Genomic DNA, 14387 nt, shown 5'->3' on the forward strand with positions numbered 1-14387 from the left:
TCTTCAAAGAAACAGCTGTCACTTTCACTACTTTTTTGAAATGTTTATTGATTTTGAATTTAGCTGCGAAAAGTCAGTAGGATATACAGATCAATGAAAAGGAAATAAAAACCCATAATAATTAATTTATCCCGCCCATCTGACTTGGCTGCCCCAGCCATTCTAAAACACAGCAGAACATGACCCACTGAAAGCTTCCCGCTGCCTGTTTTCAACAAGAGAGAAGGGCAGCGCCCCCCAAAGAGCCGAGAAATCCGGCCTGCGGGCAACAGATCCGACGCGAGCGCGGCCCGCCGGGCGCTTTGAAAGCGCTCTGCTCGCTCCGCCCCGTGGGCTGAGCCTCGTCCGCCTTTCCGCCGCTTGGGCTGGCCTCTTTCTCGGCGATGGCGGCGGCCCGGGACGCGGCTTCGGCTTGCAGCGCGGACTCCTTCCAGCTCCGGCACCTGCACCTGGCGCTGAGCGCGCACTTCGGGTCTGCCGGCTCGGGGCACTTGCAAGGCTGCGTCCGCCTGGAGCTGACATGCCTGCGAGACCGCGCCAGCGAAGTGGTGCTGGACTCGCACCCCAGCGTCGAGGTGGAAGGCGCCGGGCTGGCGCCGCCGGGGAGCCGCTGCGGCGAAGGGCAGGGCCCGCAGCCAGGCGCGCTGAGGCCGCTCGCCTTCCAGAGCCGCCCGTTCGCCAGCTACGGCTCGGCGCTGCACGTCACCCTGCCGGAGCCTCAGACGTGCGGGGACACGGTGGTGCTGGAGATCGCCTACCGAGCCGGAACGGGGCCCGGGGTGAGTCGGGGAGAGAGGCGGGCGGAGCCGGTCCCTTCCCCCAGCCGAGGGCGGGAAGCGTGCAAGGTTCAAGTTCCGCCTTTGGACACGAAAGCCCTTCCTCTTAATGGGGAGAGAGGTTTGCTGGCAGCAGTAGCTCAGGAGCGGGGAAATATACACTCTGCACATGCTCAGGCGTGCCGCCCTCAGTATCATAAGTTTTTCCTTCCTTAGATCTTCATGGGCTGTGTTCCAAAGCTAAAGGCATGCCTAGGTGTGCCTGGGCTGCAGTGATGCCATTGCTGTGCTATTGCACCACCGATCCTGATTTTCGTAATTGTCCCTTTCCCTCATTATTCAGGAGCTTTGGCAAGGGAAAGGAAGTGAACTTGCCTTTCTTGCTCTTGTCCTTCCGTGTGGGGTGTTACTTGCTGCCTATGGACATCTTTCCTTATGGGACGCAGCCCAGCCTTGCAAGCAGAAGGGTCCAGGTTCAATACCAGCCATCTCCAAGCCTGGTGTCTGGCATCCCCCAGACAGTAAAATTTAGCGGAAGTCTCCACTTGCGCGGGGAAATCAGCTCACATTAATGGAAGGGAGGACTCTCAGTGTAATAGCTACAGTTCCATGCAGCCAGTAGTACTGAACAAGAGTATTGCATGATGAGAATGCTAAACCCTCCCCATGGTGAGTGAATTGGGAGGCCTGTTCTTACATCTTAATGCATTTTAAACAGCCTTTTGTACTTGTAGTAATAGTGATGCCCCCTCTCCCCTGCTTTCAAATGTATCTTCAGTGAAGTGAATATTCCAATCTATATTTCAAGCACAAAACCAGAAGAGGGATGTCGGATGGATTTTGTGAACTGCAAAGCTGTCTGTGAACATGTTCTCCCAATTCACAGGGATACTGGGTTGAACTAAACGTGATGTGGAAAACCAATAATACGAATCTCGGATGTTGGAGCCGTCAGGATGGTTGGGGTGGGAATCAAGCCTGAGGTTTAGTGCAGGTGAAGGGGGTTTAACCCTCTTTGCTGATCAATCTCCTCAATCTGAATCAACCTCTCTGTCTCCTATTTGTTTTATACCCATTATGGTCCTTGTATGCTTGCTCCACAGAGAAAAATAGGAGCCTGGGAGGCATTTAGATCAGGAAAGCTACATGAAGGAAATAGTTAGGACTTCCACCTACAGCCATGATCTGATTCCCGCCCCTGCCCCCGCCCCTATAATTGCACTGATACATTTCCTTGGATAATTTTTGGATTTAGTATTTCACAAACCACGTAATCGGTTTTCCTCACCGCTTTGTAAAACCTAATAACTGCATTAAGGCTGTTTGTAAGAAGAAGAAAATGCCTTTGTTTCTTTGGACCTCTGCCCAGTGCTGATTACATTAATGTACACCTAGAAGAAGTCCAAGGGCTGCACATTGGTGAGTGCTGACTGTGCACATCTTAGAAATAGTTCATAGGTGCTGTTTTGAAAACCTGAAGATCTGGAACATCCCACGCTGGGAAATCCCAGGGAACTTTGTGTTAGAGTATTTGGGTCGTGTGCGGATTCTAGTGCTTGTTGGCTAATAGCAACTGAAGGCAGAACAGAAATGACAGATTGATCCTGTACCTCCTCTTATAGATCTCCTTTCTGGATTCTTATCAAACTGCCCAGAAGGAGAAGCCGTTTCTTTACACCTCTGGCTTTCCTGTGCTCAACAGGTCCCTTTTCCCTGGCTTTCACACCCCGGCTGTCAAGATCACGTACTCTGCACACATCCAGGTAAAGTATCCCACTGCTCACAGAAGAACTGTCTTTTGTCTCTTGCTAGGTGTGTTGGCTTACTCCTGAGCAGACAGCAGGGAAGCAGAAGCCCTATATGTACACGCAAGGCCAAGCTGTTCTGAATAGGAGCTTTTTCCCTTGCTTTGACACCCCTGCCGTTAAAAGTACATACTCTGCTCTTATAAAGGTAAGCCAGGGCCGGCACTATCGTTTGGCTGGGTGAGGCAGCGGCCTCAAGCAGCAGAATCCCTGCCACTGCTTCCGCAGCCCAAGCCTCACAAGAGCCGTTACCCATTCCGCTGCTGCCTTCTCCTCCACCCCCCACTCCCGCCACTCCTAGGGAGGTAGACCCTCTGCTAGACTTGGGGCCCTAACAAAGGCCCAGTCTTGCCATCCTCTGGTCAGGCCTGTCTCCCAGCAGCTTCTCCATCTGTGGTGATGTATTCTGTATCGCACTGGATGAATTTGAGCCAGTTGGTTCATGGAATTGGAAGGGACCATGAGGGTCATCTAAGTCCAGCACTCTGCAATGCAGGACTCTCTTGCCCAATGTGGGACTCAAACCCACGACCCTGAGATTCAGAGTCTCATCTTCTACCGACTGAGCTATCCCAGCTGTCTCTCAGTCTAACCTTCCTCACCAAACCTAACTCAGGACTGTTGTGAAGGTGAAACCTGGAATGGGGGAGGAGGACCATGCATGCCGCCTCAAGCACATTGGAGGAAAAGTGTGATATACTTGAAATAAATAAAACAAGACTCATCCCCAATCAGCAAGTGCTCCTTTTCATTGCGCAACAAGCCTGCCTTTGTTTGTCTGTTAGGTCCCTGAGGGTTTCACAGCAGTGATGAGTGCAGTTACCCGGGAGAAGCAGAAGGACAACACTTTCTACTTCAAGATGCCTCTGCGCATCCCATCCTATCTGGTTGCCCTGGTTGTTGGGGACATAGTTTCTGCTGAAGTTGGACCCAGGTAAGAGCGTGGCTGGCTGCAGGGATAAAGATGAGCCACCACATTGCTTTATGTCTGCCTTACTGTTTGTTCAGCCGTATTGTTAGCTTTAAAAGAAATCTTCAAAATGACTAACAGTAAGGCTACCAAAAGAATTAAGGCAGTAATTAGAAGTTAAATGACAGAACAATTAAACAAACTAATTATATTCCTCCAATGTAAGACAACAGGCTCTTGCTGCAAGCTGGAATTTCTGGAGTCCTTGCCTATCTTTGTGTAGAGAGGTTGATAAGCAGCATCTAGGGAAACCCCTGGCCTTTCAGGCATTGCTGGACTCCAACTTCCATTATTGTAACTTTTATATTTTGATGTGGAAGAAAGCCCTTTCAGTACTAGAATGGCTTCTTCATATGCAGTACAGAATGCCTTCTTATCTCCCACAAGCAACCATGGGAGTGACTCCTTAACAAACTGACGTTAATGAATGTGTTGCTGTTTATGTGACTTAGGGTGTTTTCTTCCAATTTTCAATTTCTTACATTTCCACCCATTTGTTTTCATCCCATGCTAGGAGCCATGTATGGGCCGAGCCCTGCCTGATTGAGGCTGCTAAGAAAGAGTACGATGGTGTGATTGAAGAGTTTCTTAGCACGGGAGAGAAGCTTTTTGGACCATATGTATGGGAAAGGTATGTCTTGCTGCTTCAGGGAAGGCTTCCCTTGAAGTCTTTGCAAACATGCACCCATTGATCCCAGATTGGGCGTAGAGATGTCATACATTTTATCCTTACCGTAAGTCAGCTTACCTGAACCAGGAAAAGCTATACCTCAATGGTAAGAGCACCTGCCTTGCATACAGAAGTCCAGTCTCTGGCATTTCCAGGTACAGCTAGGAAGGATGCTTCATCTAAACCCTGGGAACCACTCATAAGTCACTAACGTAGGCAGTACTGACCTGGCTGGATCAATGATGTGACTTGGCTCAGGCAGATCATTCATGTTCTTAAATCCCTTGAGTCATACTTCAGTCTTTGGGCTGAGACTAAGTTGGTGGTGGGACATATGCATTGCATGCAGAAGGTCCCAAGTTTAATCCCTGGCATCTCCAGATAAAAGGATGCAATAACAAGTGATGTGAAAGACCTCTGCCAGGAAGCTTCTGCAAGTCTCAAGTAATAATGCTGGTCAATTTCTAGAGGGGTAGTCATGTTAATCTGCTGCAGCAGCAGACCTGTAGCACTTGAGGGACTAGCACATTATTGTTGCATAAGCTTTCATGACCCACAGTCCACTTGCACAGTGCAGTCTTGATGGATATATGGTCTGGCCCTGCTCTAAGGTGGTTTCCTATCTTCTATGAACTTTTGCTGAAGATGAGCAAGCAGAAATTTCCCACTCTTGAGCAAAAGTGAATTCTGGTTGATGGCATCCGCCAGTCAAACTGCACTATGCTTCAAGTGCACAGAACCCTGAGTATTGCTGAGCCTTTTTGGCAAATTTGTATTCTGGTACCTGAAACCTGGGGGCGAACCACTGCCACACTCACACACTAAAGTGGAGTGGGCAGTAACAGCAGGATATTATTATTCCTTATATCAGGGACCCTCTGGGTGTTGTTGGGCTACACCTTCCAGCATCCCTTACCAATGGCTATGTTGGCCAGTGCTTTTGGGTGTTGAGAGTCCACAAACGAGGGCTACTGGATCCCCCCATCCCTTCCTTAAAGAAAAACCATTGGAATACTGTCTGGGGAGGCGCAGAGCCTCATGACAGATGTTGTCTCCTTGATCACAAGCTTTGCTTTTGGCAGGTACGATGTTCTGTTTATGCCTCCCTCGTTCCCTTTCGGGGGGATGGAGAACCCCTGTATCACCTTTGTGACTCCATGCCTGCTGGCCGGCGATCGCTCCCTAGCAGATGTGATCATCCACGAGATCTCGCATAGCTGGTTTGGCAATCTGGTCACCAATGCCCATTGGGGGGAGTTTTGGCTGAATGAAGGCTTCACTATGTATGCACAGAGGAGGATCACTAAAGAAATTTATGGTGAGTTACCTGTTGGGCAATGTCCATGCTGTTTAGTGCCTTGATATATTCTGCTCTTCTACAATTGGCATCCAGAGCAGTTAAATAGAAACATCAATATGTAAATTCATGAACCAGATCAAGAGCTTCTTTTTGAAAAAAACCCCAAACGTAACACAAATAATATTATCTCATAATAAGGATAAGGGTGTTGGTGGTATACAGGTGGGAAATGTAACAAAAAAAAAGTGTGGAATGCTCCTGTTCAGTGTGCCAGCCAAGCCCTTTCCCGAGCTACTCCATTCCAGGAGTCATTTCCTCTTGAATGTTTAGTAGAGGAAGATGAATTCAGTATGGGTGATGCTACTCAGTACGATTTTGAATCTGGCTGTCTCCCTGGGTAGTGAGAATTCTTAGCATGAGATTGACTGTGAGGATGAGTTGATCATCCTAATCTGTATTAAATAAGAGTTAGTTATGTTAGTTCATAATGCCAAAAAGACCAAACAGGTTTATCGTGGTCGGAATTCGCATAGGCAGCAGGCTGCTTTGTCACACTGAGAACACATATAAAGTATGCTGGTGGGATAAAGCTGAAAACTAAAGTTATCTGTAGCACTAACTTCATATGACTATACTATTAAAATATTTTTAAGTTCTCCTTTTGTCTTGGTGCCTATTGTACTATACACCCTGCAGTCTTCACCGTATTGTACAACTTCAACTAAAGCATTGTTTTGTGTAGGCTAGGCTGAAGAAACTTTCCACCTGGCATTCACTTTCCATGTGCAGAGAGAGCTTCATGCTAGGGATGCTGTCAGATGCTCCCATCTTCGTTCTTGAGGGGTGCAGCTTCCTGACAGGAGTGTTCCATGTGTCACCCTGAATAATTTGAATTTCCTTTACAGAATTCCATTTGGAAGAAAGACATCACACACTTGCTAATGGTTAACAGAAAGGGTTGCTTCTGTTGTGTTTCTAGTGGGATCAGCTTGCAGGTCTCAGCTGTGTTATTTTTTCTCCAGTAACAGTGATGCTGTGCTCCAAATAATCTTTACCACATATTCATGACTGATCCCAGACTATCAAGGAAGCAGTTTGGTTTGATGGCCAGGAGCTTAAAAGCACTAGCTCAGCTTCTTCCTTTGCTTGTCCCCTAAACTCAGGTGCTGCTTATACTTGCTTAGAAGCTGCCACAGGGAGGGCTTTGCTTCGCCAACATATGGACAACACCGGAGAAGACCATCCCCTCAACAAGCTCAGAGTGAAAATAGAGCCAGGTCTGTATTGGTCCAGTGCCTATGGATTCAAGTCACATCATTGTTTCCTTGTGTTCAAGAAAAGAAACCTGAATAATCAGTTATATACAGAAATTTGGGTTGTGGCTTAATGTGGCTCAGTCATTTCTAATAAGGCTTTTCCTTTTGTAATACTGGCAATTGGGTGTTGTAAATCTTACGCTAGTTGTTTCTTCTGCCCAGGTGTTGATCCTGAGGACACCTATAATGAAACCCCTTATGAAAAGGGCTACTGTTTTGTCTCCTACCTTGCTCACCTTGTCGGGGACCAGAAGAAGTTTGATGCTTTCCTCCAGGTACTGTATGTTAGCCTGGGACTTGTCTGTGCTTCATGGGAGTCTTGGGAAATTGGCTTCCTCTAGGATAGGAATGCGCAACCTCTGGTCCACGGGCTGCATTGGGACCATGAGGATGGTTTCTCTAAATCATGCCCACCTGTCCTATATGACATCAGATATGGGGCAGTTAGAAACATGGCTGGATTGGGTGTGCAGCTACTTTCCCAATGGGCAATGGCACCGAATTGGGCCCTACACTGTGGGTGCCCAGCATGACCCGCCCACGTCATGACATCATGATGCACACGCCTTGACATCATGACACACACAGTAGTGTCATGACATCATACCATGGGGCGGGGCCCAAGCTCCACGCTCTCTCTTCCACCACCCCCTGCCTGAACTTTGTGCTCTTTCCACTGTGTGTGGTGCTTGCATGGCTGCCCCTTTATTTTGTGGGTGCCTGGCCCCTATAAGGGAAAGGAAGCAGTTTTTCCAGCCCTATTCACTGCACAAGGGACTTTGACAGTGAGCAGAAGAACCCATCTTTCAGTCATCTGACATCATGATGATGTTAGGTGGGCTGCCCCGCACACTTCTCAAAGCTGGCCAATGGGGTGGGCCCAAATAATGATCAAGTCCACTGGGCCAAAAAGGATTCCCTGTATGTTTGCAAGGGATGTTCCTGGGCAAGCACTGGTAATAACATCAGAAAGTAAGCTGTAGCATCCCACATTGCTTGGAACTGAAACATGAAGTCGTGGAAGCTGAATAACTTGTCACAGAGAAGCTGTTTCTGAGAGATTTATATTAAGCTGTAGCTTTCCTTAAGAGGGGAGCAAAGTCATCAGCCATGCATGTTGCACTTAAGAAATTCTCCAAAGATACCCGCAAGCAGTGTGAGCAAACAGAGGGAGTATGGAGAAATGAATCAGGAATATATGATGCTGGCATAAAACCTGGGGGGGGAGGGGATTGGGTATCGAAGACGGATATTTGTTCCTTTTTTAAGCAGACAGGTATCTCGGCCTCTAAAACCTGGGGTGCTACGACCCAGTCTAGTTGGAGCAGGTAATTGCAGGCTGAACATGAGCTGATGTTCTTTGCTGAAAGAGTTACTCATGAGTGGTTGATTAAGTAAAGGTGAAATGTTACAGGTGCACCATTCAGACCACAGTTTAATTTAGGGAAATCTCTCTCTCTGGCAGGCGTATGTCAACCAATTCAAGTTTCAGAGCATCACAGCAGATGAAGCACTAGAGTTCTACTTGAATTATTTCCCAGAGCTGAAGAAGAAAGGGGTAGATACCATTCCAGGTCAGCAACACTTCCTACTTTTTAGATATTTGTCCATAATTTCAGGACCAAGCACGTAACTTTTATGTAAATCTTGGAGGTAGCAAGTGACTCTTTCCCAGTTCTCCAAAGACACTTTTTAAAATGGCAAAAACGTCCATCCTTTGCATACTCTCCAGTTGCAAAAAACATCTCCAGAATATTAGCCAAGTATAACTGCTTAGAGAAGCATCATTCTGAATTGGCACAAAGCTTTGGGCAGCAGTTCTTCCTTACAGTCAAGGTGATTAGGAGTGAACATTCCTCCCAGTGTTCCCCATGCTTTCATGCTGCCTTTTTCTAGATTCAGCTCACCATGTTGACTCTCTCCACCCATGATTCATTGCCTTTATTCCTTAGGTTGCATTTCCAAAGTACACATCTTGTCTGTTAGTTTTGAAGGGCCAAAGCCTGGCAGAGCTCCTGCTACCTTTAAGAGATATTGCATCTGGTTACTAGCCAACAGCATTGAGGATGGTAATAAGAGAACAGTTGCAAAACATCTGAGCTGGGCTTCTAGCTGGAATTCTGCTACCTGGGGGATAGCAGTCATATGAAGCTGATTGTCAATAACTGTCTTAAGTTTTCTGGCAAAGAGCTGATGCTAAGGATCAATTTAATACATTATGCCTGTAAGACTGGGCTCAATGAAGTGAATGCTGTTGAATGCTTATAGTGGTATAACCACTCCGTAAACAAATCAGAACAAACGCTCAGTAAAGAATGGACCTAGTCTAACCACCATGTAAGCTTTGTGCAAGCAAACCAGGATGAATAAACAGGTTGTTAGTAACTTAAGAACTTCCAGTATTGAGTCCAACAAGGTTCCCTTTTCTCATTTCCCTTGTTTCCATGGCAGGCTTTGAGTTTGATCGGTGGCTGAACACTCCTGGTTGGCCCCCATACCTTCCTGACCTTTCACCTGGGGAGGAGCTGATGAAGCCAGCTGAGAACCTGGCAGAGCTCTGGGCATCTCCTGACTGCGACATGCAGGCAATTAGAGCAGTAGATATCTCAACTTGGAAAACCTTCCAGCTGGTCTATTTCCTGGATAAGATCTTGGCAAAATCCCCACTGCCAGATGGTAAGATTACTCTTTGAGCGTGGCAGAGGGAATCGTTGCACTGTGAATAAATACTGTTGACATTGAGATGCAAGCCAGGTGACTCCCAAGAACTAGAAATTAGAGCATGGGATGGAATAACTTGGAGCGTTTGGGAGTGAGGGTAGAGAGTACCGTATTTTTCTGTCTATAAGACGCCCCCATGTATAAGACGACCCCTATTTTTTGAACCCAATTAAGAAATAAATATTTTAAACATTCCATGTATAAGACGACCCCAATTTTAAACTTTAAAAATTTGGGGGAAAATATAGTCTTATACACGGAAAAATACGGTATTTATGCATGGACGGACACCACAGCAATGAGATGGCTTGTCCACCCCCAAGCAAACATTCATGCCTTTTTTTATACACAAAGCAGCATACGTCACTTTGGCTAGCGCTCCCCATTGCTTCCCTTGACCACATGAGGGCATAGGTGGCAAATACCCATATCTTCAGTTAGTTCCTCTTTCGGGCTCAGAGCACAGCACATCAGGTCCACAGATGAGGATAGCATCAAAGCAAACAAATTATATATGGACTCATGGTTACAAAACTGCCTATTAATTGTGGGGTTGTTTTGACTACCAAGATGGTGCTTGCAGAGCTTCTAGAAGTGTTCACCTTTGGTTCAAGACACTTTCTGTGGGCATAAAAGCATGTGATCATGCCTTCCCTCTGCCTGTGGCTAGAAAAAAATACAATACAATAGCTTCCAGAGGGGTACCTTAAAAAGACAGTGGAGGAAATTTCAAGTCTGAGACAAAAGCTTATGTATACAATTGTCTTTGCATACTTTGTACCCTCCAGATGTTGTCGTCTGAGGCGGACGGGAATTGTAGTGTAAAACAGCTGGATGGCACTGGCAAAGGCTGGTGAACAAGATGAGCACAGTGACCATTCAGAAAAAGAGTAATTGGAATATAGGGCTGTTGCCTACTTTTGCTATGCTAATTTCCCTTCTGTTGTGGGAGTGAATGACCCTCAATTCTCATTTCATGCTAAGGGAACATTGAGAAGATGAGTGCCATGTACAGCAAGATCTCCAAAGCACGGAATGCAGAGCTGCGCCTCCGTTGGTGCCAGATTCTCCTCAAGAACAACCACGAGGCGGAGTTTGGCAAAGTGAAAGACTTCCTTCACAGCCAGGTTTGTGGTTGATCTGTCTGTGTGACGTTGGTTCGGAGGCATGTGGATCCTGTAGCTTTTACAAGCATATATAATTTTATTTCTATGCCCCTTTTCCAAAGTTCAAACCATGCTCAAGGCAGCTTGCAACATGAAAAAATACAAAATTGTAGACATAACAAAAGTAGTCATAAACAACGAATAAAACATCAAAATTATGCAACCAAATTAAACTATTTCCGCCTAAATCATAATAAGGTCTAAAATAAGGATACAAACATTAATATTGATAACAGCAGCAAACCCTCTACCTCCAAACTATACTACAGCCCAGGAGTCTGTTCAGCAGCTTCAGCTTTTATAGCTGGAGTCAGTCCGTGCCCTGCCCTCTCAGACCAGGTGGGAAAAGGCCTGCAAGACAGGAAGCAGGTCTTCTAGGAGTCACAGCCAAGATAGTATTTTACCCACTGAATAGTAGATTCATCCCTTGTCTTGGTTGGAAGCTGGGGGACAGGCTTGGTGTGGTGCCAGCCAGCCCTTTCCCCGCCATCTCCTTGGTCCTGCCCATCCCAGAACTAACAGTTCCTCCTCAGAAACTAGTGGTGAAAACTGCCTCTTGCCACAAAACAGGGAGTGATACTTTTAGCACAGGGGTGGAGAAACGTAGGCTGCCCACATGCTGTTGGACTCCGACTCCCATCAGCTCAACTATTGTGGCCCAGTGGTCAGGAATGACAGGATCTGTAGTCCACCAGCGTTTGGAAGGCCACATATATTGTCATCATTAATATACTACTAAACTGTCAAAGCGTTTCTAAGCAGCAGCAGCATCCCTGGTTTAGCCACAAAGGCCTCTCCCAAACAACAGCCATTCTGAATGCTTTTGTGTACTGGAAAGTAGATAAGCATGATCTTGCCTGTTGCATGTAAAAAAGGAACGTGTTACTGATGAGGATTTCTTTCGCAAGTTTTGGAGAGAGAGAGAGAAATCCTAACCTTCATAGGATTGTGGGGTGCTGCAGGCCACTGAGCAGATAGATTATATCCATTATAGACTACAAGTAACATGGGTTATCTATTTGGTAAAGGTAAAGGGACCCCTGACCGTTAGGTCCAGTTGTGGACGACTCTGGGGTTGCGGCGCTCATCTCGCTTTATTGGCCGAGGGAGCCTGTGTACAGCTTCCAGGTCACGTGGCTAGCATGACTAAGCCGCTTCTGGTGAACCAGAGCAGCGCACGGAAATGCCGTTTACCTTCCTGCTGGAGCGGTACCTATTTATCTACTTGCACTTTGATGTGCTTTCGAACTGCTAGGTTGGCAGGAGCAGGGACCGAGCAACGGGAGCTCACCCTGTCGTGGTGATTCGAACCGCCAACCTTCTGATCAGCAAGCCCTAGGCTCTGTGGTTTAACCCACAGCGCCACCTGCATCCCTTATCTATTTGGAAAAGCACTCAAAATTCAGCATATATCTTTCAGCACACATGATTTGTTTCTGTTTCATCTTTGCATCAAAACCAGAAGGTACTCGGGCATTACAGAATGTTGCGGTGTGAAACCTAAGTGAAACTGAATGGCTATTGAGTAAGCACTGCTTTGGTGGTCAGTCGTTCTAATGCATTGTCGTTCTGTGCTTGATTTCAGGGAAAGCAGAAGTACACCCTGCCCATCTATCGTGGCATGGTGAGCGGCTCGGAGGCTGCACAGGCGCTGGCTGTGGAGACATTTTCTGCCACGGCTCCACAGCTCCATGTTAACGTCCAGAACTACGTCAAAAAGATACTGAGCGCGAAGAGTTAAGGAAACTGAGAAGGAAATCACAATTCCAAAGTAGTCCATTGCTCAAACTTCAGCAGATGTCTGTATGCCATGCTGGGGGGTGGGGTGGGAGTCCTTTGGAGTCCTAAAGGACTTTGTTCAAATGCTGGTGATTTCCGAGGCTTCCCAGAAGGCATAGCTTCCTCATGGATAGCCTGCTGATTTAAACTCCCCCCCCCCACTTTTTTTTTAAAAAAGGTTTGTAAATGTAAACATAAAATTATATGCGCAAAATTTCTATCTCAAAGTTTCCAAAATGTGATATATAAAATGTAATTAAAATACATATTTTTTTGTTTCTGTAAATAATAGTTTGCCAGTTTTCATTATATCAGTTATATTTTTATCTGTTATCTTTAGTTCTTTAAAAATGATATGAGTTTATCTACTGTTGTTATTCATGCAACCTACTTTCTCATGTTCCTGTTTTGAGTATCTCTGTTCTCTTCCAGTACTTGGAACAAATTATCCTTGCAACCATTACTTATATAGCAGGTGTAGGGGGAACTTTTGACCCTCCAGATGTTGCTGGACCACAGTTCCCATCATCCCTGTCCATTGGCCATGCCAGCTGGGGCAGATGGGAATTGTAGTTCAGCATATAGCTGGAGGCAGTGGCGTAGCGTGGGGGGTGCAGGGGGGCGGGCCTCACCGGGCGCAACATCTGGGGTTAGGGCAAATCCATGGGTTAGGGGGCGCAAATCCACGTGTTGGGGGCGCAAATCCACGGGTTTGGGGGCGCAAATTACTTGCCTTGCCCCGGGTGCTGACAACCCACGCTACGCCACTGGCTGGAGGGCCAAACGTTCTCTACACCTACCATATAAGATTGGTAATTTATGAAACACAATTATTTTCTCATGTAACTAAAAAGATGAAATCAACCCATTATATGCCGCCTTTAAAAAAAACAAAAACTTGGAGGGGGTGGGTTAGATATTTGAGAATGTAAGAAAGCTGGGAGGAGAAGAAGGAAGGAATTTCAGTGTAAACATTGATTCCCTCTTTTAAAAATCCCGCCCCGATTCCCTAATTCACATCCAGCAACCCTGCATAAAAATGTTTTTTCTTAAGGTACATGAGCCCTGCAAGTTTCCAAGGAAGGCAGCAACACGAAGAGAAGGCCAGGGATGTGCAGCCACACCTTCTCTACTCTTTCCTATTGCCACAAAAGTGTGTGTGTAATTTTTAAACAGAAAAGGGCACAGGCAAGGCATGAGCAAGTGGCCAACCACAGAGCCACCATACTCCCACCCTTGCAATCTGATGTGTGTGTTTTTTACGTCATGATGATACCTTGTCATCTGAGGCTCCGACCACAGACCACATTCTCTGTCACGCTCCCTGTTGATAATTATACTTCTCAAAAACAAGCAAGATGCAAAAGCATCCCAGCAGGCAGCTCAGACTGCAACAGAAGTGGATTCCTGTCTTGTCCCTAGAACTTGCAGCTCAGAAAGAAGCAACACTGCACACGCGTTGTGATTGGGCTGCGGGCTGACATAGTCCTACCCTACCTCTGTTTGTGTAATGTGCTGTGCTCCTCTTCCACGTAAAATTATGTTGCCTCAGTTCAGAAAGGGGGAGGCCAGACTGTTGCTGCTGCTTCTGAGGGGCCAGGCACTCAAATGAAATGCTAATACAGTGGTACCTCGGGTTACATACGCTTCAGGTTACAGACTCCGCTAACCCACTAATATTACCTCGCTAATATTGCCTCGGGTTAAGAACTTTGCTTCAGGATGAGAATAGAAATTGTGCTCTGGCGGTGTGGCAGCAGCAGGAGGCCCCATTAGCTAAAGTGGTGCTTCAGGTTAAGAACAGTTTCTGGTTAAGTACAGACCTCCGGGACAAATTAAGTACTTAACCCGAGGTACCACTGTAGAACCGTATGTTGTGCTCAT

General features: G+C 46.6%; 1 protein-coding gene across 2 annotated transcripts; it reads left to right on the forward strand.

Annotated features, from left to right (window-relative positions):
• The first annotated feature begins 275 nt into the window (after positions 1-275).
• Positions 276-12771, forward strand: RNPEP (arginyl aminopeptidase). 2 transcript variants are annotated; one of them, XM_083617434.1, is made up of 11 exons: positions 276-779; positions 2589-2729; positions 3367-3515; positions 4066-4182; positions 5304-5539; positions 6685-6798; positions 7000-7112; positions 8303-8411; positions 9289-9513; positions 10543-10685; positions 12310-12771. In XM_083617434.1, the coding sequence occupies exons 1-11, from the start codon at positions 384-386 to the stop codon at positions 12463-12465; spliced, it is 1899 nt and encodes a 632-aa protein (XP_083473560.1). In that variant the 5' UTR covers positions 276-383; the 3' UTR covers positions 12466-12771. The 2 variants fall into 2 exon arrangements, with proteins under 2 accessions (XP_083473560.1, XP_083473561.1); XM_083617435.1 differs by lacking the exon at positions 2589-2729 and adding an exon at positions 2399-2539 and having other exon boundaries at positions 369-779.
• Positions 12772-14387: the final 1616 nt, after the last annotated feature.

This window comes from Podarcis filfolensis, assembly GCF_964270895.1.
Source record: "Podarcis filfolensis genome assembly, chromosome: 6".
NCBI classification, from domain to species: Eukaryota; Metazoa; Chordata; class Lepidosauria; order Squamata; family Lacertidae; genus Podarcis; species Podarcis filfolensis.

What these genes read in the sequence shown, in the direction of transcription:
- RNPEP (XM_083617434.1), top strand. Translation starts at nt 384, where the DNA reads ATGGCGGCGGCCCGGGACGCGGCTTCGGCTTGCAGCGCGGACTCCTTC. An exon ending in GGACCATATGTATGGGAAAG is followed by an intron (nt 4,183 to 5,303) that starts GTATGTCTTGCT and finishes TGCTTTTGGCAG; the next exon opens with GTACGATGTTCTGTTTATGC. An exon ending in GATCACTAAAGAAATTTATG is followed by an intron (nt 5,540 to 6,684) that starts GTGAGTTACCTG and finishes CCCTAAACTCAG; the next exon opens with GTGCTGCTTATACTTGCTTA.